At 36.6% G+C, this 25,290-nt stretch overlaps 1 protein-coding gene across 1 annotated transcript; it reads right to left on the reverse strand.

The window, feature by feature from the left end:
* Positions 1–289: 289 nt before the first annotated feature.
* On the reverse strand, positions 290–1,512 carry LOC150075542 (uncharacterized). Its single transcript, XM_090388538.1, has 2 exons — positions 1,149–1,512; positions 290–1,062 (listed from the first exon to the last, which is right to left on the reverse strand). Exons 1-2 carry the CDS (start codon positions 1,510–1,512, stop codon positions 356–358), a joined length of 1,071 nt encoding a protein of 356 aa, XP_090244664.1. The 3' UTR covers positions 290–355.
* Positions 1,513–25,290: the final 23,778 nt, after the last annotated feature.

Genomic DNA, 25,290 nt, shown 5'->3' on the forward strand with positions numbered 1-25,290 from the left:
CTCAGGCTTCCTTGCACCATATGGCTAATAATAATAATAATACACAAGTGATTAGATTCTCTTCATAACCTGGTCTAGATTATTCACCTTTTTTTTTTTTTATTTAAAAAAAAAAAACCATCAATTGTGATTTCATCATTCTTCAAATGTTCCACCCACTGTTCCTGCCGTAGAGATATGGATATTTATGGATATTTTGTATAGGCAGCCTACAGATTAATATTTTGAATAGACAGGGCCTAAAAATGCATATTGCTAAGACCTGCATAATTTTTAATGCATCCCTCATTCACCTAACTGTGCTTTAAGAGTAACTGAATTTTAAAATGCATTGCCACATTTCACAATAGAAGGGTTATTCTTTGCTATGAACTTTTAGATGATGCTTCAGACTGTTTGCATGTGAAAATGCCTTGGGACATATTTCGCACAAGAAGGGTTTTTCTCCAGTATGAACTCTTAAATGTTGTTTAAGGTAATCTGAATTTGAAAAAGCCTTGCCACAAACTTCACAAAAGAAGGGCTTCTCCTGTGTATGAACTAATAAATGTAGCTTTAGCATCTTGGAATGAGGGAATACCTTACTACACACTTCACAAGCAAAGGGCTTTTCTTGAATATGAATTCTTAAATGTTTCTTTAGATTACTTGAATGCGAAAATGCTTTGCCACATATTTCACAACGGAAGGGCTTCACCAGAGTATGAACTTTTAAATGTTCTTTTACTTGACGTGATCGTGAAAATACTTTACCACATATTTCACAAGAGAAAGGTTTCTCTTTTGTATGAATTCTTAAATGTTCTTTTAGATGACCCGGGAGCGAAAATGCCTTTCCACACACTTCACAAGAGAAGGGTCTCGCTTGATTATGAATTCTTTGATGTTCCTTTAGACGGCCTGATTGTGAAAATGCTCTGCCACATGTTTCACAACAGTATGGTTTCTCTTTAGTGTGAACCCGTAAATGTTTTTTTAAATTACCTGATTCTGAAAACGCCTTACTACATATTTCACAACTAAAGGCCTTTACCTGGGTGTGAACTAATGTCTTTTTAAGGTCTCAGAATGCATAAATGCCTTGCCACATATTTCACAGGTAAAGTTTTTTGTCTGATTGTGAACCAGTAAATGTTTTTTTAGGATACCTGAGGCTGAAAATGCTCTGCCACACATTTCACAACAAAAGGCTTTCCCCTGAGTATGAATTATTGAATGTTGTTTTAGCTGACTAGAACACAAAAATGTTCTTCCACATATTTCACAGGAGAATGGTTTCTCTTGGGTGTGAACTCTTAAATGTACTTTTAGATTAGCTGAGAGTGAAAATGCCTTTCCACATACCTCACATGAGTAGGATCTCTCTTGAGTATGAACTAATGAATGTCTTTTTAGATTCCCTGACTCGGAAAATGCTTTGCCACATATTTCACAACAGAAAGGTTTCTCTTGATTATGTACTCTTAAATGTTTTTTTAGGCTACCTGATTGTGAAAACACTTTGCCACACATTTTGCAAGAGATGGGCTTCCTGTACATACTAACCAAACAACTGTGACTTAAGATCACACTGTGTTTGCAATTCCTTGGCAGTTTTAATATCCTCTAGAACTGGCATTATGTAATTCACATTTTCAAAAATCTCCTTTATAATAATGGAATTCTGTTTAGCTGTGGCCTGTGTTAGTGAACTTTCCTGTAACTCTGTTAATTTGTGTAAAAGATTTTCTCCTTGTAAGCCATCTTTCTTAGTAGTGTTAACAGAAGCCATTTTTTAATAACAGAATGCTGATTGTGACAAAATGTGAGCCAGTTAAAATTCAATATGGTTACTTGCCAACCAGGTACCAAATACAGTACATTAACGTGGCCTATAGATTTTCTCCTGTTTTCATTAATAGTTATACTGGATTAAACAATTATTCTCCTTTTGAATCTGAAAAAAATTAGACTATATAAAGTTGATGCACATAACTTGCATAATGAAAACATTATCATGTAAAAATTAATGAAATAAGCTCACAAGAACTTTCTACCTATTTGTAAAATTCAGCCCACTGGATTCAGTTTAACAAATATAAACAATGTGAACTGAATTTTATCTTAGAAATAGTGATAGTTATGAGAAGAGATTAAATGATTAGATGGCCACACCAGAAAAAAAAAATCAACACTGTTTTCCACTACGGTTATTCAAACTAACCAAGAAGTTGGTTTGGGTAATTGAGTCAGAATATATCAGTTGATGATACATCATTTAAAATATTAACTGTAAGCAAATTTAGCATATAGTTATGCTAAATTTGCTTACAGTTAATATTTTAAATGTTGCTGGTTTTGTGTTTGTCATAATAATGCTGATAATAATAATAATCGTTAGGGGTAAAACATAGGTAAAATGTTTTTGTTCTTTTTTAAGATCAGAGATGCAACTTTTTGAAATATCATACATCAAGTTATGTCCAAACTTTCTGTTATGTTATTAGCAGGAAAAGATCTGGATTCTCCTATGAAAGTTATGAATACTGATCTCATGCGAACTTGGCTTGCAAATATCTATTCACTGCAGCAAACAGGGGCATATGTATACATAGTGAACCAGTGCAATGCACCATAGCCCCCTGGCATTAGGAGGAAGCACTTAACTAGCTCATGCTTTCATATTGAATCAATAAAATTAATGACAGGTGCCCCAAAATTGGATTTTGCTATAAAGCCTCAGAATCAAAATTTGCACCCCCAACCCAAGTCAAATTATTTATTGGAAATTCCATAAGACTGCTTGAATAAGCAAGAATAAACCAAACTTCATATTTGACTACACAATTACCCCCAGGTATTTTTCACTTTCCACTACCCTGAGTGTAGTACCACACAGTTGGTAGGTTTCTCTTCGGTTATTGCTACCCATGTGCAGTACTTTGCATTTGTCAATAATAAACTTCAGTTGCCACTTCTCAGCCCATTTGCCCAACTTATCTAGGTCCAGTTGGAATAGCATACTGTCGTTAACAACCCTGCCAACCTTTGTATCATCTGCAAACTTGGACATTAAACCTGATATACCTTCATCAATATCATTGATAAATATACAAAACAACAATGGACTCAACACCAACCCTGGGGAATTCCACTAATAACATTTGTCCACATTTGTCCATTGATTACCACCTTCTGTCGTCTCCCACTCAACCATTTCTTTATCCATTGTAGCAACTTACCCTTAACACAATACTTCTCCAATTTGTACAGCAATCTTCCATGTGCAATAGTATCAAAAGATTTCCTGAAATTCAAGTATATGATATCAAAATTATTTTTGGCATTCAGTTCCTTTGTGACTACATCATAGTATTCAATCAAATTAGTATTAGTAATGGCCGCATGGTGCAAGAAAACCAATGGCTTATGCTGCACCAGCCAAAAAGAAAAAAAAAACGAATAAAACAATGATAAAAAAAACCAAACTAATAATTAATAAAAGAAAAGGAAATTAAACCTATCCTATGTGTTTCTCTCACCCAAAGGTACTATCCAAATGACCTTTGAATTTCCCCAAACTGTCAGCCTCTACAACCCATGTAGGCAACTTATTCCAGTAATTTATAACTCGCTGGCTAAAATAAAACTTCCTGGTCCAATCTAAACATCTCCATCTCCATGATTTTCCCTACCACTGAAGTCAGACTGACAGGTCGATAATTTCCCACTTCACTCTTAGAACCACCCTTATGTATGGGAAATACATTGGCACTTTTCCAATCCAATGGAATCTCCCCAGAGTCTAGTGATGCTCACATAATTAGCCTCAACGGTTCAATGCACTCACTTGCCGCCTCCCTTAAGATTATAGGGTATATTCCATCAACTCCAGTAGCTTTACTGGCCTGTAGGCTAGAAAGTTTTTTCATTAAATAATCTTGCGATTTTTCAATATCATTAATTACATATTTTTCAACTTCACTCCCACAATATCCCCTTGCTACAAAAGGTTTCTCTTCTATAAATATCGATACAAAATAACTGTTGAGTTCATCTGCAACAGCAGCTGGTGTATTTAATACTATCCCCTTTCCCTTACATAAAAGGTCCGATCTGGTTTGTCCTGCTCTTCTTAGCATTTATATATGTGAAGAATTCCTTATCCCCCTCCTCCATATTTTCTCTGTTTGCTAGCAATTTCTAATAAACTGCCTTTGCCTGGCGAACCTTTTCTGCGGCTCTATTACAGATCATCTTTTAGCTGTTACAGGCTTCAGTACTTTTTATTGCTCTGTAACTTTTCTGCTCAAGTAATGTGGCAACTTCACTATTCGTCCAACTTGGAACCCTCCTCGTGGAGTATTTTTTATGGTAAATATGCATTCAAGGCGTATGTGATTAATGTTTTAAAAGCATACCACAGTTCAATTGTATTCATTCTCTGTGCGATATCTACCCAGTTAATAGAGGGCATGTAGTACCTTAAGGTATCGTAATTTCCTTTTCTGAAATTAAAAGCTATTCCTTTGCCTTTTACTACTGCTACTTATCTCTTCATCATCCACCGCCATAGAAATCCGTGATCACTTCCTGCTATGGTTCTTCTACTGTCAGCCCTGTTATGTCATCTGATTCGTGGGTGATGATGAGGTCTAGGATATTCTTTACTCTAGTACTTTCCCCGACATGTTGATACAAATAAGTCATCTAGTTGATTTAAAAATTTTGTTCCCCATGTCAAGTTTCCTTCCCATTTTCTCCAATCAATTAGAGGCAAATTGAAATCACCCATAACAAGACATTCACGCTTACTTGCCCATTCCATTTGCATGTAGAGGCTTTCGTCATAATCTTCACAATCACCTGGTCTGTAGATTATTTCTACTCGCATTATACCTTTGTTTTTAAATATCTCACACCTGATAGATTCTATACTAGCACGTGAAACGTCTGAATCCGGGAAAGCTATCGTCACACACAGGCTGCTTCTGATAAGAAGCATTACCCCACCTCCCCTTCAATCTACCCTATCCTTCCTAAATACATTACACAAGCTGTACTGAAACTCATCATGCCCTATTTCCAGGTGGCACCACGTTTCCGTAAGCCCTATTATGTCTGCTTTACTTGTTTTAACCAGCAGTTCGAATTCGCTGCTCATTTTATTGACGACACTTCTAACATTACTATATAAACAATTGAGACTCACCGTTCTTGTATATTTAACAACTCTTGAAGTTTTTTAGGCTCTCTTCCCTGGCATTAGCTACCCACTCACTTGAAATATTTCTGCCACCAGAACATCTAGACAATATGTCCAGTTGAGGTAACAGATAAGAACTCTTGAGGTATGTGCAAGAGTTACTTTGACCAATATCAGATAAACGTGTGTCAGTATTACCCACATCCCCCCCATAACTAGCAGTTTCCCTGAACCTTTAAGGTATCCTCAATAATACTGGCAAAAATGTTTGCACCACCTTTGTTAAAGTGTATCCCGTCTCTACAAAACAAATTCCTTCTACCTATAAGTGTGGGCCAAGCTAATAGAAATTTCTCCCCTAAAGCCATGCAGAGTCCTTCACGTCTTGAGTTAATCCACAAGGCTTTTAAACATATAGTCCCTCCTATCGTGTCTGGGCAGAATTGCAGACACAGACATTGTGGCCTAGCTCCCGGCATGGTCCTGTATTTTTCCAACAAATTGTCAGATCGTGTATGTTTAATGTCATTAGTCATGAATAATAATATTCTCTTTACTCCCCTTAAAATCTGACAATCTGTTGGTGACATCATTAATAGTTGCTCCCGGCAGACATACCCTGGTTCTATTCCACCTATCCTTATTACAAAAAATATTCCCCATTTCCCCAACAATAGAGCCTCCTAATAAAACAAAGTCCTTAGGAACCAGAGTAGTTTGCACTTGGTTTTTCTGTTTTGAGGCCTGAATCGGGAGTGCATCGCTTGGTAGATTACTGGAGTCTTGAGTCCCTGAGGCATATACTGTGGAAAGCCTTGTAGACAGCATACTAATGTTACTCACTAAATCATTATAATACAGTGGGGCCTCATACGGAGAACAGCCCATACAACGAAATTTTCATACCACAAACCCGGGTTTTAACCTCTTCCCTTACTATTTTCGTGTAAAAGAAAATACTGATTTTTTAAATAATGATTTTTATTGTTTTTATGCCGGGTAATACGGTGCTTGATTATGGAACAATTTGAAGATTGAAGTATTCAATGAGATATTCGATGTTATATATTCCTAGAATTATTTTCTCGATCAGCACTGCAATATTTTTCATTCATCATCCATAATTAATTCATTATTAATTATCCATAATTTTTTATCCATAATTAATTCTTGAAAATGAAACAGACAACCTCATGCAGCACAGTGCTCAGGAAAGAACACCAGGCGACAACAATATGCAGGCATCATCTGACGCTTGTCTCAGATAAAAATATTCCAAGAAACACGCCCACCGGCGAATGGCCACAAGAGCCATATTGCGATGAATGCATTACTTTACCATGAGGCGATGGCTTCACTTGGGTGACCCTTCACTGTTTCTGGCGGCTTCACTCAGGTAAGTATTGAAAGAACACAAATTCGTACATGACCACGAGATATCTTGGGATAATAATTTATGACATTAAAATGCTAACCCAAGTTAACTCGGGATAATCAGGGAAGTGGTTAATACAAACACAACACATTCTGTTTTATTCACCATGTCTTTCTTGTTTCAGGAAAGTTCCAAATTTGTGTTTTGAAAAGAGTTTAAAAAAGATTTTGAAAAGATTCAAAAAATGGGTCCTAAGAAAAGTGTCAGTGTAAGTCAGCCCAAGAAAACACTCAAGAAAATCACTATTGAAACCAAGAAAGACATCATTGCCAAGCACGAAAAAGGAGCTAGGTCTGGCAATTGAATACGGAGTCAACAAATCCACCATTGAATCCATCTTGAAGAACAAGGAGACCATCAAGAATGTTGAGGTTGCAAAGGGAGTGACCAGATAAAATACCCTAAGAAACCCATCACTGAAGAAATGGAGGACTTGCTGCTACTGTGGATCCCCCAAAGGCAAATGGCAGGAGATACCATCAGCAAAGAAGTCATCTGTCTGAAAGCAAAGCACATCTACGCTGACCTGAAGGAAAGAACTCCAGGGCCAAGCTCTGAAGAATCTGAATTTAAGGCAAGCAGGGAGTGGTTTGAGAAGTTTAAGGGGAGGACTGGCAAAGGGAGTGACCAGATAAAATACCCTAAGAAACCCCATCACTGAAGAAATGGAGGACTTGCTGCTACTGTGGATCCACCAAAGGCAAATGGCAGGAGATACCATCAGCAAAGAAGTCATCTGTCTGAAAGCAAAGCACATCTACGCTGACCTGAAGGAAAAAACTCCAGGGCCAATTTAAGGCAAACTCCAGGGTGAATTTAAGGCAAGCAGGGAGTGGTTTGAGAAGTTTAAGGGGAGGACTGGCATTCACAATGTTATAAGGCATGAGGAGGCAGCAAGTGCTGATAAATTTGCCAAGGAATTTCAGAAGCTCATGAAAGATGAAGAATATCTACCACAACAGATCTTCAACTGTGATGAAACTGGGCTTTTCTGGAAAAAAATGCCCAGTAAAACCTACATCACAAAGGAAGAACAAGCTCTGCCAGGCCACAAGCCTATGAAGGGCAGGCTGACCCTCTTTGCTGCCAATGCTAGTGGAGACCTGAAGATCAAGCCTCTCTTGGTGTATCATTCTGAAATACCAAGAGCATTTAAGACGCACTCAATTGTCAAAGGTAAACATGGAGTCTACTGGAAATCTAACCCAAAAGCTTGGATTACTAAGCTTCTTTTCAAGGACTGGGTGCTTGAAGTCTTTGCACCTACAGTGAAGAAATACCTGGAGGAAAAGAACTTGCCACTGAAGGCTGTCCTCACCATGGATAATGCACCTGGCCACCCACTTGATTTAGAAGATGCCTTGGAATTGGAGTTCAGCTTCCTGAAGGTTGTTTTCTTATCTCCCAACAGTACACCTCTAATTCAGCCAATGGACCAGAATGTCATAGCAAACTTCAAGAAGCTGTACACCAAAGCACTTTTCACAAGGTGCTTTGATGTTTGCCATGCTTCCAGCTTCCTGACTGAGGAAATTTTGGAAGGAAAATTTTAACATTGTGCATGCCATTAGACTCATAGAAAAAGCTTGCTGTGAAGTCAGTCAGGAACCTGAACTCTGCCTGGAGAAACCTGTGGCCTGCCTGTGTTCAAGGAGAAGAACCTGTTAATGGAGCCCGAGTCATGAAGGACATTGTGGCAGCAGCTAAGGACCTGGCCTTGGAAGTGGAAGCTGTGGAGGAGTTAACAGAGGAGCATGAAGTGCAACTGACCACAGAAGAACTGAAGGAGCTGCATAAACATCAGGTAGGGGAAAGAGAAAAAAATGTTTCCTCAGAGGAGGAGAAAGAGGAAAACATCACCAAAGGTCCAATGCCTTCAGCTACTATCAAGGAGATTCTTCAGGACTGGAAGAAGCTTCACAACAGGGTGTTGGAGTGGCACTCCAACACAGCTGAAGTGAACAGAGTTGGGGACCTCTACAATGACATAGCGCTTCACTACTTCAGGAGCCTTCTTAAAAAGAGAGAAAAGCAATGAACACTAGATAGATTCTTCAATGCTAAAAATCAGAAACAGGCAGAACTTGAAGAACCTGAAGAACCTGTAACAATGAAGAAGAATAAATAGTGTATGTAAATGATAGCCTTTTTTTGTGGAAGGTCTGGTACTAATTAATTTATTTCCCATAGGATACAATGGGAAATCGGGTTTCGTACCACAAATTTTTCATACCACGAACCGGTTCGTGGTACGAGGCCCCACTATACATGAAATTATACTTATTTCCTGAGTAAGATATTTTTGAATAAAGAATAATTTTTACTCTCATGGTACAATATTTAACCTTTGACATTCTAGCAATGCTGCCTGCAGATTCAGTTTCTCAGTTGCCATCTAAACTCCATATTGTAAGGTATTTTAAACCTCTCTATATCTGGGGCACCTCCATAGCCAGGTGGAAAGGAGCAACAGTGCATAGCACACGCTTCTTGATTAGACTGGGGTTCGAACCCGTCACCACCAAATACGGAGGATGCAGGAATGACCACCGCATATTCCCGGAGCAATATGGCCTTAGTTGCTAATGCTCCTAAAAACCAAATAACAAACAAACTCAATATCTGATCCAAAACCATTTGTTTCGTAATATTTTATATTTTATTAAAACTCCAACAAAGAAAGTGAAAAATGTAAAAAGTGTGGTTCCACATTACTGTGTCAAGGCTGGTCCACAAGTAGATTAATTTGGCATATACAAAAGAGGCACTCAATAGATAAATTGACCAACAAGCAGAATTTGTAAGCATAAAGCATTTCTAATGGTAAGCGAAAACAAACGTTATTAATGTATATTTCTAAGAAGGGAAAAGATATCATAAAAGAAACTGTTCGCAAACTTGTTGCTGTCGATGTATTCTCTGTAAATGCAATTACAAGAAGTAATTTTATGAGACAAGCAATATGAAGCAAAGGGTATTTGCTTCCTGCAAACTCTAGTGATATAATGAATGTCATATATATACAATGATATCATTAAGGCCAAAGTTAAAAACGAAATTTCTGCAAAGAAAAAAAAAAAATCATCAGGATCAAGGTTTATCTTGATCTCTTGACAAATACTTGTGTTTGAAAAATAGAAGACACTTAAATGTAAGTGTTGATGAAGGCAAATTTTGGAGCCTGTGAATGGTACAAATTATTGGACCATTTTCTGCAGAAAGTGTGACAGGAGCAGTAGAGGCTAAAGAATTTGATCTCAGTATTCAGAAGCACATTGTTGCTTGTGTTACAGATGGTGCCAGTATGGTGACTAAATTTGGAAAACTAATGAGTTGTGAACATCATTTATGTTATGCTCATGGCATACATTTTGCTGTATAATGGGTGGAAGTATTAAAGATGGATTTATATTTGAATTTAAGATAAAAGTACTTCTGTGGATGTTAAAAATGTCTGAAAGAGTGAGGATATAATCAGATATAATCTGAAAGATTCTATCTGATATAATATTGTATATATATGTTGTTGAATATTAACTTAATTTTGTATAAACACATACTCCTTATCTATATTGCACACATGCAAAAAAAAAAAAAAAAAAAGAAGAACAGATTGAAAGTTATCAATATTGGAACATGACAAATAAAGGGAAACACACCTGGGATATATGAAGTGAATTATACTTGTCTCCCTATCATAAGTCAGTATAAAAAAGTGTAAATACCAAGTGCAGGTAGTGATTCTATCCTTGCTGTTTAGAAAATACCCTCTATCCTGCGTAGCAAAAGAAAGGGCAGAATGCACAATAAGGTACCTGTGTATCATTTAGTTTTCTAAAATCCTGATCTTTAGCAATCTATCGAAACCTATTAATTTGTTTTCTCTTCTGTCCTTTAATGTCAATCAGCTTAATTTTTGACATATATAGTGACAACACAACTTTTAAATGTCTTCTTTATTACTGTTTCTGGCATCTAAAAGAATTGTAAAGAGACTTTAAACAAAAATTAACTGTTTGTCAATGGCCAGGATTTTTATCTATTTTATGTTGACATACTTTTCTTCATTTTTGAACAAGAGTTTCCATTGATTTTCACATTTCTTCATCAAATCTGATCTCAAAAAAATGACTTCAAGTTCCAATAACCTTAATGGATATAGCACTGGTTTGACTTCGATTTTCAATAATATGGAACATATTTTTAATCGAGTTTCCCCTCCTTGGAACATTTACTGGATTATTCTGAATTTGAGTGATATTATATCAATGCTTTCTTTGTAGATGCAGAGAAGCTGCAGAAGAGTGTTCTATGAACTGATGACAATCTTCTAGTAGTTGTCACATCAAGATTGTAAAGAATGACAAGATTATGTGAATAATCTCTTCAGAGCTCTTACCAAATTCATTCATTTTGAAGGCAGTTTTATTTAATTGGTTCTCCAGAAAACTGACACTCACCTTGCACTTTCACAAAATTCTGTTAAGACCTGTACTTGTTAAGTAATTCCGCCGGTCTCCGGCAGAATTACTTAACAAGTATAGGTCACTGTTGAAAAAAAGCCATGAATTAGGGTTGAATTTGAAGTTGGCTGCAATTCTGCCCAGACATGATAGGAGGGAGTATATGATGAGAGCTTTGTCGATCAATTCGGCCCTGGAAAGATTATGCAAGGCTCAAGGAGTAGAATTTTTTTCAGCTTGGTCTGTACTTGTTAACAGGAGAGACTGCTTCTACAGGGATGGGATACACTTAAATAGAAAGGGTGCAAGAATATTTGCTGATGCTATCAAGGCAGTGTTAGGTGGGTTGAAAAACTACTAGCTCGGGGGGGGGGGGGATACTTGGACTAATAGATTAACAGTAGCAGCTGGCAGAGGTGAAAGTGATTCTTGCACTGCTTCTATTGGAAAGAGCAACAGCCTTTAAAAAACAAGATGTAGGGTATTTCAGAAACTGCTGGGAGTCATTGCAGTACAAGTAAACACATGGGTCGTGTTAGGGTAGCTAAGAATAGGAACAGGTGCATGTATACTTGCGTATACACCAATGCTAGAAGTTTGGTAAATAAATGTGATGAATTCAAGGTGTTGGTCAAAACGTCAAAAGGCAGATATTGTTGGGATATCAGAGATGTGGTGTCACACAGATATAAGGAATGCAGAACTGGAATTTGGAGAGTACAATGTATACAGGAAGGATAGGAAGGAGGAGGGGGTTATGCTATTAGTTAAGAAACACATAAAATCCAAGGAAGTGCAGCCAGTCAACATCACTGGACAGTGCAGTGTCGAGTCAGTTTGGTGTGACCTAAGCACTGGGAGATCAAAATTGAGAGTAGGAATGTGTTATAGGCCTAATGACTCTGATGAGTATAATAAAAAACTGTACAGGGAAATAGAGTGGGCCAGTAAATCAGAGAGTCTTATAATGGGGGATTTTAATTTCCCGGATATTGAGTAGAATTTGTGAGTTGGTCACTCATACACTAGCAAGGCTTTTATGGATTTATTGGATGATTGTTTTCTACATCACATGTTCGGGAGGCAATTAGAGGGAGTAATACTCTTGATCTGATTCTGTTGCATTAATTACACTATTATGATATTAAGTATGTTTACATGTCACATTAGAACAGCATATGATATAGATATTATAAAATTATTTGAAGTAAAAATGCAAAAAAAAAAAAAAAAAAAAGATTAAAAATTGTGATTTTGAGAATCATTATTCAAAACCCCAACCTCCAGCCAGTTCCCTCTATAGAGGCTTGTATGAGGACATTTTATCTAGAGCCCATGTACAAATATTTTGCTTAGGCCTGCAAATTTATAAATGTCCCTGAGCATCCTAGATATGAAGTAATAAATGTCTTTTGAGAGTGCTTAATTTTCAAAATGCATTGCCACATATTTCACAAGAGAAGGGTTTACTTTTTGGTATGAACTCTTAAATGTCGTTTTAGATTGCTTGCATGTGAAAATGCCTTGTGACATATTTCGCACAAGAAGGGTTTCTCCTGAGTATGAACTTTTATATGCTGCTTTAGATGGCTTGATTGTGAAAATGCCTTGCCACATGTTTCACAACAGTAAGGTTTCTCCCGAGTATGGACTCGTAAATGTTGTTTAAGGTATTCTGAATTTGAAAATGCCTTGCCACATACTTCACAAGAGAAAGACTTTTCTTGAGTGTGAACTAAAAAATGTCTTTTTAGGATTTTGGAATGGGAAAAAGCCTTACCACACACTTCACAACAGAAGAGTTTTTCTTGAGTATGAACTCTTAAATGTTGCTTCAGGTTACTTGATTGTGAAAATGCTCTGCCACATATTTCACAAAAGAAGGGTTTCTCTTGAGTATGAACTCTTGAATGCTGCTTTAGTTTACCTGATCGTGAAAATGCTCTGCCACATATTTCACAGGAGAACAGTTTCTCTTGAGTATGAACTCTTAAATGTTCTTTTAGATGACCTGAGAGTGAAAATGCCTTTCCACATACTTCACAAAAAAAGGATTTCTCTTCATTATGAATTCTTATATGCTGCTTCAGATGGCTTGATTGTGAAAATGCTCTGCCACACGTTTCACAGTAGTAAGGTTTCTCTTGAGTATGAACTCGTAAATGTTTTTTTAGGCCATCTGATTGTTTGAATACCTTGTCACATATTTCACAACAGAAGAGCTTCTTGTGAGTATCAACAGATAAACCTGTTTTGAGCTGAAGTTGTATTTGAAATGCCTTACTAGTTTTAACATCTTTTGAAAATGGCTTTACATAGCTTGCATTTTCAACAATTTCTTTTTGAAGAACATGATTCTGTTTAGTTGTAACCTGTGACATTGAACATTTATCGAACTCTGTGCAAGCTGAATGTGAAATTTTCTTATTGCAAGACATCCTTCTTTTTAGTTTTAGGAGAAGCCATTTTTAGACTGCTGCCTCTGATGAAAGTTCAGCCAGTTCACTTCAATAGTTATTTGCCAAAAAGATATCATTATATTCAATAAACTGACTTGATCTGTAGACCTGCTTCTGTTTTCCTTAATTGTTAACTGGATGTACAATTTATTCTCCTTTTTGATCTGAAAAAAAGGAGACTATATGAAGTGGAAATATAACTCGCATAATAAAATTATATTTATGTTACAATTATTTTGGAATTAATCAAATTAAGTCAGAAGGGCTGGAAACTTCTCTTTACAAAAATGAATTCAATTCAAGGTACAAAAATTGCGGTTTGTTTTGACACAAATTTGACTTAACACAATGTTAACAAGAAATAATTGATGTTTCAGAGAAATACATGCTAAATGTGCATGCACAGCAGTCTTTATACACTAATGGAATAAAGGTAAAGTACTGATAACTAAACTGCCATAACTTGCAAAATTGGTCCTTTCTCTAAAACAGTCTTGGCCGTAACATTTATGGGTTAATTTCTGATCTCTAATCCTTCCTATGGTATTCTCAATTGGATAGAGAGAGAAAGATAAATCTGAAATGAATCCATGAACATAAAACTGGTGTGACAGATATGGCCTGGGCAAGCACAATGGTTAGAAGGCTACCCATATTCAAGAGAGGAGTTGTGCTTGATGTAAGATACAATGACAAAATCCTTAATCTAACAGTAGATAATATTACACAATAAGATTTCCCAAACAGTGATCCACAATGTCTCCAAACCTGAATCAAATTGGGCATCTATAAAATCATGCAGGGAGACAAACTGAGTTTTTAATCACATACAAAATTGTTATGTGAACTACTAACTGCTCTTCTGATTACAGGTAGTTCTTGACTTTACAAGTTAATTCGTTCCTAGCACGTGCGCTTGTAAAGCGGAAATTTTATTTCCCATAGACATAAGGTTAAAAATAGGGGTTACGTTCTCAACAATGAAATTAGTTACCTAATTAGTTTATGTTTAAACAATGATTGATTTATCGAAAGAAATGAAAACGTAGCCTATAAAATCAAGCAAATTATAATAATAGAGAAATTATTTACAACTTACAAATGTTAAAGAATGTTTATTCTTTATCATCATCGACTAAATGCACACTCGTTGATCACTCATTATTGGCTCGGCACTTGTTGGTTTGTTGCACAAGGAGATGTCTTCTTCACAAATGTTTAAAGAGGTGTTTGTTTCCAAGATAATCTTCTCTTTTAATTATAAATTTCAGGATTGCATGCATAAGCATTTTTTAATGGCACACATGATTCACGTGGAGTAACAAGTTTATGAAGCTTCAAAAAAAAGGAATGAAGAGAAGATTCTGAAAATTTATGTTTTTTATATGATTGAAGATTTCAGTAAAGGGGAAACACATTTCACCCTAATAACGCAAAAAAAAAAAAAAAACACAATTCCATCTATCAGTATTTTCACAAATGCAAGAGGATCCGAGTTTACTACCCGTTTATAATTGCTTGCAGTAACAGAAAAGCCGAATAAACCAGAAAGTGCAAATTGTTTTTATTGTTTTATGGTCGTGACCTCCAGAAATGTGCTTTAGAAAAATATCACAAGGGCATTTAAAATTGATTCTTACAATGGAACATATGATAACAGTGAAAGTGTAGTGCATTTTAATGATTTGAATTGGTAACTAATACAATTTACAAACCAAGCGCTCACGACCTTTTATATGGCCTTAAGGTCACACTCATGACTGACCTTAAAAATTAGAGATAAATAGCTTACTTATACAGCGAAAATTTTTACTTCCGAGGTCGTGGAACGAATTACCAAAAAACAATGTATTATTGGGTTCACATTATGATATTTGCATGACACGATGGTGTCTCTGGAACTGATTAATATCATACAGCACTATTAATCAGTAAGGGTACGCTGTATTGTATAGCTACGCACATGGTTTTGAATGTGGTATTTATGAATGTTTAACATTCATTTTTTGCAATTAATGTTCATATTTTCGATTTTGTTGATATTTGGGGAAAAAAATAAATTTGTAAACCCGGGAACTCGTAAAGCGAGAACTGCCTGTATATAGGAATATAATTAGAAGAACAAGGAATACAATAATATTCCTTTTTAACTTCATTTTAACATTTTTCACAGAAGGAGCCGAAGGAAAGATTTTCCTTTACCACTCACTATCTTTGCCTTTTTTATCTGCACTTTCACTTACTTCACTTCATTCCCTTTGCCTTATACCATTTGCTTGCATCATCTTCTAATATTACATTCTTATACAATTTCACCCAAATTTTTCTAAATTGTGCCATTTTCTAACTCTCACTTGTAGCCACCATGTAAGCTAATTGTTACTAATTTACTTATTTTACTTTAATAACCTGTATTTTACAACACACACTGCATTGGGACTACCTTATCTATTTTGTGGAAGTTTTGCTGCTTTACCCTCATATTTACTCGAACTTTTTTAAATTTCCTTTTCTTCCACAAATATGAATAAGTATAGAAACATTTTTTGATTCATGATCAGGTGTAGTCCTCTGATCAAATACCTGATTATGTATCAATATTTATTTTTAGCTTACATCAGATTTAAAATTTTGTAATTTTCTTTCCCTTTTTTTTAGACCTTTAAACAAATTATTCAACCCTTATCCGATGCTTGCTATTACTTCATATATTTAACTAATCATTTCTGCTTTACACTTCCCTTCTCTTTGATTGGCTTTCCAATTCAGCCTATAATTTTATTTAATTCATGACATCATAATAGGATATTAACATTCTTTCTCTCTTTCTCCCGCCTTCAGTATTTCCAATTTCTGCTATCCTTCTACTAGTTTTGGCATTTTGTGTAATTTACACCTCCATCTTCTCACTTTTCAGTAGATTTATTACTTCTATCTCCTATACAGGGTGTCCCAAAAATACATGGCATAACTTCAGGAATGAGTTCCTCATATGTAGACAATAAAAATATTTTATATCAACGTAGTTCCGGAAATGCTTGCTTTCCGAGTTTTGAAGGCCTGTCTATGACACTTAACTGTTCACATCACCTTATAGTAATTGTTCAAAATGTCCACCTTCTGCCTGAATACAGGTCTCATATTGACGTCTCATGGAATCTCGCGAAGATGATGCCAAATTCCCGGCATGTTTTGTATTGTCTCACAACCTGCCACAATTCGATTGCGGAGAGTTTCCACATCAGCTACTAGAGTCGAATACACCAATGACTTTAAATGGCCCCACAAGAAGAAATCTAGTGGGTTTAAATCAGTGAGTGTGGAGGCCAGGCAGTTGGTCCACCTCTACCTATCCACCGACCAGGAAACCTTCGATTCAGGTAACTGCGGGCTAGGTGGCTGAAATGTGTGGGAGCGCCATCGTGCATGAAGTGTGCTTGTTGACGAATGATCAGTGGCGTGCCATCCAAGAAATCAGGCATGTTGTTTTCCAAAAAGTTTCTGTATGCCTGCCCTGTGAGTTTGTTTGGAAGTACATGGGAACCGCTGTTAGTGATGTGATGGAAGAACACGAACCGCTGTTAGTGATGTGATGGAAGAATTGCATGTTGGTTTTCCTCACCCATACATGCTGATTGTGAAAGTTTTGGATTCCGTCTCGTGTGAACTGTGCTTCATCTGTGAATATCACTAAGGCAGGAAAGTGAGGAGTTGTACCACACTGCTGCAAGAACCATTGGCAGAACATTACTTGTGCAGGGTAATCTGCTGGTGACAAGGCCAGTACCCGTTGCAGATGGCAAGGATACAGTTGGTGTTCTTGCAACACTCTCCAAATAGTCGAACATTGAACAGCCAGTTGCATTGCTATTCTGCGTGTGCTGATTCCAGGAGTGGCAGGCACAACATCCAAAATCTCCTCCTCTACTTCAGGAGTCATAGATCTTGGTCGTCCTCTGTCAGCAGCACGAGGTGTAAAGGTCCCATGTTCACAAAGACAGCAATGGATACCTTCAAATGTTTTCCTGTCTGGACATCTTCGTTCTGGGAACCTTTCATGGTACAAATGACGAGCCTCCAGAGTATTGCCGTCCGCCAAACCGTACATAAAGTGCATATCCACTTGTTCCTGATTTCAGTACGTGGTTGGAATGGAAAACCACCAGAGTCTGTCAATACCTTGTGATGAAGGAAATCACCTGCGGGAGATAAGACATTCTGGTTAATAACTCGGGAACCAAGCATTTCCGGAACTACGTTGATATAAAATATTTTTAATTGTCTACATATGAGGAACTCATTCCTGAAGTTATGCCATGTATTTTTGAGACACCCTGTGTATATATATATATATATATATATATATATATATATATATATATACATACATATACACACACATCGATGAGCCAAAACATTATGACCACCTACCTAATATGATGTTGGTCCTCCACGTGCAGCCAAAAAAACTCGTATCCAACGAGGCATGGATGCTACAACATTTCTAAATGTGTCTTGTGGTATCTGGTACCAACACATAACGAGCAGATCCTTTAACTCCTGTAAGGTTCATGGTTGAGACAGCAGATCGGAATTTCTGTTCCAGCACAAGCCACAGATGCTCGATGGGATTGATGTCTGGGAAATTTGGAGGCCGGGGCAATACCTGAAAGTATTCCTAATGTTGCGCTAACCAGTCTCGAACAATCCGAGTGGTGTGGCATGGCGCATTATCCTGCTGAAAGATGGCACCAACAGAGGGGAAGACCATTGCCATGAAAGGGTGTACCTGGTCAGCAATGATGTTTAGGTAGGTGGTAGACATCAGTGTTTGGCACATGGATGACTGGACCCAGAGTATCCCAGCAGAACATTGCAAGCATGACATCACTGGCTTGTTTTTGTTGCACGGTGCATCCAGGCACCATCACTTCCCCAAGTAAACGAACGCACATGTACACGGTCATCCACATGGTGCAACATGAAACGTGATTCAATGGACCAGACGACCTTCTTCCAATCACTCAGGGTCCAGTTTCGATGCTTGTGTGCCCATTGTAGGCACTGTTGTTGGTGAACCGTGGTTAGCATGGACACTCAGAGCAGCCTGCGGCTACGCAGCCCCATTTTCAACAGGGCTCTACGTACTATGGGTTGTGACACATTACTCCCGTCATCAGCATTCCAATTACCGGCGAGTTGCACCACAGTCGCCCTTCTGTTGCCACATACCATCCTGGAGAGCCTTTGCTCACCTCAAGCAGCCATGGTTGTCCAACACCTCACCGGCAGTTCGTGGCCTTTCGGATCACTTTCAGTAGGTAATAATTACAGCTGACTGCGAGCATCCTACCAGCCATGCTGTTTCGGATATGATCTGACCCAGTTGTCTGGCCATTGTCAAACTCACTTAAGTCTGCTGCCTTTCCTATCTGAAGAACAAGAGTAACACTGTTTAACGGAGCTCGGTATCAGGCGTTTTTTTATACAGTGTCCTGGCCCATGCACGCACCACAGTTCACCTGCAGTTGCTTCGATTTGCATAATGACTCGCTGGTCATAATGTTTTGGCTCATCAGTGTGTGTGTGTGTGTATATACACACACATGTATAATATATATATATATATATCTGTATTAGGCGAAGAATTTATTTGTAAATATTATTTCTAAATTTTAATATATTGCTATATTATATATTAATATATAATATAAATTTTTAATATCATTGCCAATCTGATAAATTTTTTATTTTTTTTCTATCATATCTAGAACACATATATATATACACACACACACACACACACACACACACACACACACACACACACACACACACACACACACACACACACACACAGTATATATACAATAACAAAAATGGTACCTAATGCAGTGGGTCCTACGGTTTTGGTCAGCAGCCAAAACTATAGGAGCCATCGTAATAAGCAGGGTCTCTGTTTCTGTTATGATGTATACGTACGAAACGTATACATCATAGCCAACCCAACAGAGACCAAAATAGAAAATAAAGTAAAGTTAAAATGCTAAAATAATGCCGATTAAATCCTGTAAAAGGAAAATTGAATGAAAGTTTGAATTAAAAAATGAAGGCAAAAGGCCCAGTATGAAATTTAAACAAAGTAAACTTAAGATAAAGGAATAAAGTCAGGTTTTTGACAAATTACTGTATGCTTAGACCGGAATTGGTGAAATTAACTGAGTGTGGCAAATACAGAGCAACATTGGAGACCAAAGGTGAAAGTCGATAGTTCTCTGTACGGTATATTTATATCATTTGAAATATCCAAGAGTGAGGGGGGAATATATGAATTGGTCAAAGTGAACAGCACCCAATTGACGGGGAAGTAAGCAATTAAACAAATAAGGCAAACTGCCAGTAAAGGGAAAATCTTGACATGCACATCAAACTCAGTTTTTTCACCTGGCTGACTTTTCAATTTTTGGAGACTATGGATTAATTTGACTATAACTGTTTCGCATATTCCATAATTATCTGTTCCTCTTCCTAGGCACTGGTATTGTTTTTGAAATATTTCTGGTTTTATTAGGATTTTGTCACTTCACCTTTTTTGATGCTTTTTTTGAACTGCCAACTTAGTAATGAAACAATACATGGGCAGAGTAGATTAAATCTGACCCCGTAGGGGCTATGCTCTGTACAGCTTGTCGACACAGTCTCCAAACTTACAGCATCCACATTTAACACACATCACAGAGCAAACTAGCATCCAACTTCTGGCCTGAATTGTATTGAGGTCACCACCTCCAATTTCTATCATCCTCACTCCAATCTAAAATTCAACAGATGCTCCAACAAGCTGTCTTACATGCCCATACATGCACCCATAACACGTTTCTAACAATAGTGAAGAACCGATATTCTGCAAAAGCAGCAACGTAGTTTATCTTTTAACCCGCTGAACCTATAATATGAAATATGTAGGACACACTGGAAATAAGCTTCACCTCAGGCTTAACCTGCATAGATCAGGTATGAAGAATTACAATAACCACAAAATCCATAACTGTGAACAAGAACTTCCAGACACACTGCTTTACCAACATTTATATTTCCATCCTAGCTCAAGTATCTGAGCCTAATGCCTGAAATAAACAGGAAGAATTATTCGTGTTAAAATTAAAAATTCTCTATCCATATGGACTTAACAATAAGTTCAATCATAAAATCATCACGAATAATATTACAGATATTTGCATGTATGACAAATTTCAAGTTGCCAAAGGCCTTACTACATCCAGACCTTATAAGAGACAAACCCAAAAGTACCAACATTACTGCACATAAATACAAGCTGGGTGACTTTCAACAGACAATCTCTGAATGGGTTGTTGTTGTTTGGTTTTTAGGAGCATTAGCAACTAAGGCCATATTGCTCCGGGATATGCGGTGGTCATTCCTTGACCTTTCCACATTCTCCGTATTTGGTGGTGACGGGCTCGAACCCCGGTCTAATCAAGAAGCATGTGCTACGCGCTGCTGCTCCTTCCCACATGGCTACGGAGGCGCCTCTCTGAATGGGACAACAGTCAGTTCAGTGTACAGAAGATTCATGATCTGCTATTTTGTACTAAACACAGCATCCTAAAGGCTCTTTACAGATTCATCCTCACTGTTAATTTCACATCTAAACACTTACTTGACCTTATTACAGATATCTGTAAATTTAAATTAAAATCCAACATCAAACCTACCAGTCAAGATAATAATACTACCACCATTTTTAAATATAATGCTTGCCTGGACAATTTCAACATTAATAAATCTACTGACCTACTTCCAGCTGGCTGCCAAAACTTGAACATTATATCCAGATTCAGATACACTAAACCTTTTGGACTCTGGGTCTGTAATTACAAGCATCTAGCAACCAACTTGGATAAATTTAATTTTGAACCCATTTCCAATGGTTGTATTTGCCATCGAGCCAATTTCCAACCATTTATTGATACACACTTTGGCCATATCATAACAGGCAATTTAGATATTACACCTAACAAGGAACTCAGAAGCATCACGTCTTATGGCAGAGGGTCCCAACCTTTCTCGGTTCACGGCGCCCTTACTGTCCCAGTAATTTTTTCACAGCACCCCTAGACCAAAAGAAATATAAATTTCAAAAAAATAATAATAGTAATAATAACTTTATGTAACTTAAACCAAAATTACACAGCACCCCAAGAATGTTGTTGCGGCACCCTAGTTGAAAACCACTGTCTTATGGCTTCAAATATAGGCCATACTTCAAAATCAGCTTTAAACTTTTCAAAACACAGTTATACCATGATCTGTTTAATTTCTGTTTTAAGCTCTCTTACCATCATAACATCCCCATTGAAGCCTTCAAACTATGAATTAATTCAGTACTAACTTATGATGCTACAGCATTATAAGTAATCATTGCCTCATGAACAACCATCTGCAAGATTAAAATTCCATTTTTCCACATTAAAACAATTGGCAGACTTACACAAACATTTTATCATCACTCCTGTTGATCACCACAAAATTTCCAACCATTTATTGATACACACTTTGGACATATCATAACAGGCAATTTAGATATTACACCTAACAAGGAACTCAGAAGCATCACGTCTTATGGCAGAGGTTCCCAACCTTTCTCGGTTCACGGCGCCCTTTCTGTCCAAGTAATTTATAAGTAATTATGCCATAATCTGTAAAGCCTTTTATTTCCAAACATTAAATGCAGAATTAAATTCCAGTGCCACCTACAAGATCATCACTAACAACATCAATATAATTACAAAGTTAATTGCTTTCAGCAAGAAACTGAAAATCAGCTTTAATAATTAAAAATTTCCTTATATTTATTTCATACCGAAGTTCCACAAAAATCCCACAGGCTTCAGGTTCATTACTTCCTGCCAGTACAGTTATGCCCATAAACCTAGCAAAACTTTGGAAAGGTTTCTTAAACCTATCATGGACATCCTTCCTGATAGTAGAATAATTAATAAAAATATACCAGTTATTAATATTCTGAATACTAACAACATCTCTCATGTTCAAACTTCTGACTTTAATAGTCTATTTACCAGCATAGACCTAACCAACTTAAAATGGGTCTTGAATGAAATTTACAATAACTACAAACATATTATTGGTTGTAATTCGGTTTATTGGAACAATCTCATAAATCTCTGCATTTCCAATAATTACATTTTTGATAGCAAATTTGCAAGATTTGCAAAACAAATATTTGGTTTGCAAATCTTGCAAACCAAAGGTACCCCTATGGGTAGCTCCACTAGCTGTGTCTTAGCTAACCTATATCTACACTAGTCTGAGACCTCTCTACCCTCAGACAAAGCCTTACAGATATATTGATGACTTGTTAGTCTTAAACTACCCTACACTTATACAGCACTTTGCTGGTATTTACCCTTCAAAACTTACTCTGGAGAAAACAAATAATAATGGCTTTTCAGCCAATTACTTAGAGCTAGATATCAATATCAACAGCCCTCATACCACAATCAATATATATAATAAAACAGATGCTTTTAACTTTAATGTAGTCACAGTTTTACCCATTGGCACTCTAACATTTCTAAAAAAGTACATACTAACATAATACTCTCCCAATGCACCAGAATTGCAACAATATGTAATAACAAGTCTCTTTTATGACAATATCAAACTACTCCATAATAAATTGCCATGCAATAAATATTGTAAAATTCAAAAAACTTATGAACAACAACTTTGATATAAACAACATATTTGCTGTTTGATTTCATATTACTTTCAGGACTGTACATAATGTATAGTTATATACCCCCTAGCCTCTGTCGTGTCTCACAGTGAAGAAATCTCGTGCCCACGGATTGGCTATCTACGCGGAGTATTGTTTCGTTATGTCCTGCTTGCTGTTTTGTCAACGTTATTTTTATTTCAATTTTTCTTTCTTTTTACATTTCTTCTATAATAATACCAATACTGACTTAAACATGAGGCATTTGTCCAGTAATCTGTTCAGGACCGACTTTGGTACGGGTTTTGCAACCCCGGACAGGCAGAGCACAACTATATTCCCCTTCTTCCAATTACTCTCTGCTATCCTTAATAACTACAACTTATTTCTCGTGCATGATTAGGCTAACTGAAAGCAATATCGAGATGCTATTCTTCTGCTATCACTTCTTTTTCCTTCTTAAGCAAAGTTTAGTGTCTTTTCTTCACTACCTTGTTAGTCACTGATTCTCCCTTTGCTGGCACTTTGGCTCATTTGTTTAATTTCTTACTTCCCCTTCACATGGGTATGGTTCACTTTGATGAATTCACACCTTTCCTCCCTCACTCAGGGTTACTTCAACTGATATAGAGAGAACTATTGGCTTTCATCTTTGGTCTCCAATGTTGCTCTGTATTTGCCACACTCAGCTAATTTCACCGATTCCGGTCTAAACATACGGTAAGTTGTCAAAAACCAGACTTTATTCCTTTATCTTAAGTTTACTTTGTTTAAATTTCATACTGGGCCTTTTGCTTTCATTTTTTTAATTCAAACTTTCATTAAATTTTCCTTTTACAGGATTTAATCAACATTATTTTAGCATTTTAACTTTATTTATTTTCTTTTTTGGTCTCTGTCGAGTTGGCTATGATGTTTACGTTTCGTACATATACATCATAACAGAAACAGAGACCCTGCTTATTACGGTGGCTCCTACGGTTTTGGCTGCTGACCCTTTGATGAAGTATCTAAAGTTCTAGGACCCACTGCATTAGGTACCATTTTTGTTATCATTATTATTTTTATGTTAATCTTAATTTCAGTTAATCTGCTTTCTCAATATTTTCCATTGTAATTACACTTGACCGGTCTGCACCCCTACCCAATACACTGATAAAATACATTTGTCTATATTTCATTATGGTTGCTGGGTATTTCTGCTATAGCTAGTAGTGCCCCAGATCCATAACCTACAACTAGTTTAATAATTTATACTTTTTCTTGCTTTCTTAGAAGTTCAGTAATGTCATTATATCCTATTATTTTTATCAATATTATATATATATATATATATATATATATATAATATTGATAAAAATAATATAATGATGATATAATGAATAATATAATAAAAATGACTGCACAATTACCACTAGGTAATCGTGCAGTCAAATATAAAGTTCTCTGAACAGTTTTGTCAATGATATACTAAATGTACAGGTTATGTGGGAGTCTTTCTTTCTTTTTTTTTTTTTTTTTTTTTTTTGACTGGTGTTTTATAAGCTTGCTTTATTGCATTATAAGCAACAACTACTACTAATAATAATACAGTATTCCATAATAATACAGTATCAGCCAAAAAAAAAAAAATTAACCATATCATTTTAATTCATCACTTTTTACTTCATTCCACTCTGCATTCATAGTATCATAAATGAGTGTTAAGTAGAATGCATTCTGAATCTCAGAGTGAATGCATATGGTCTCCATTCTGAGATTCAGAATGGAGACCATATTCATGTGTACTATTTATGATATTTATCCAAGAAAACAATGAACTTTTTTTTTTTTTTGTTAGTTGTTGGTGCATCAGCTTCTGTGGCCATAATGCACCTCCCTAAGTTTTTGCATTTTACTCTGATCCAAGACCGAGGCGGGATTCGAACTCGCGACCTTTGGGTTGCCAGGCAGGCACTTTACCCACCTGGCTAGCCCGGTCAGCATAA

The sequence above is a fragment of the Mastigoproctus giganteus genome, chromosome 14 (assembly GCF_048544385.1).
Source record: "Mastigoproctus giganteus isolate SK-2022 chromosome 14, ASM4854438v1, whole genome shotgun sequence".
Lineage (NCBI taxonomy): Eukaryota > Metazoa > Arthropoda > Arachnida > Uropygi > Thelyphonidae > Mastigoproctus > Mastigoproctus giganteus.

Coding starts and splice junctions, on each gene's coding strand:
- LOC150075542 (XM_090388538.1), bottom strand. CDS start 1,512: ATGTGTGGCAAAGTGTTTTCACAATCAGGTAGCCTAAAAAAACATTTA. Junction 1,063..1,148: donor CAGAGCATTTTCAGCCTCAG/GTATCCTAAAAA, acceptor ATGCATTCTGAG/ACCTTAAAAAGACATTAGTT.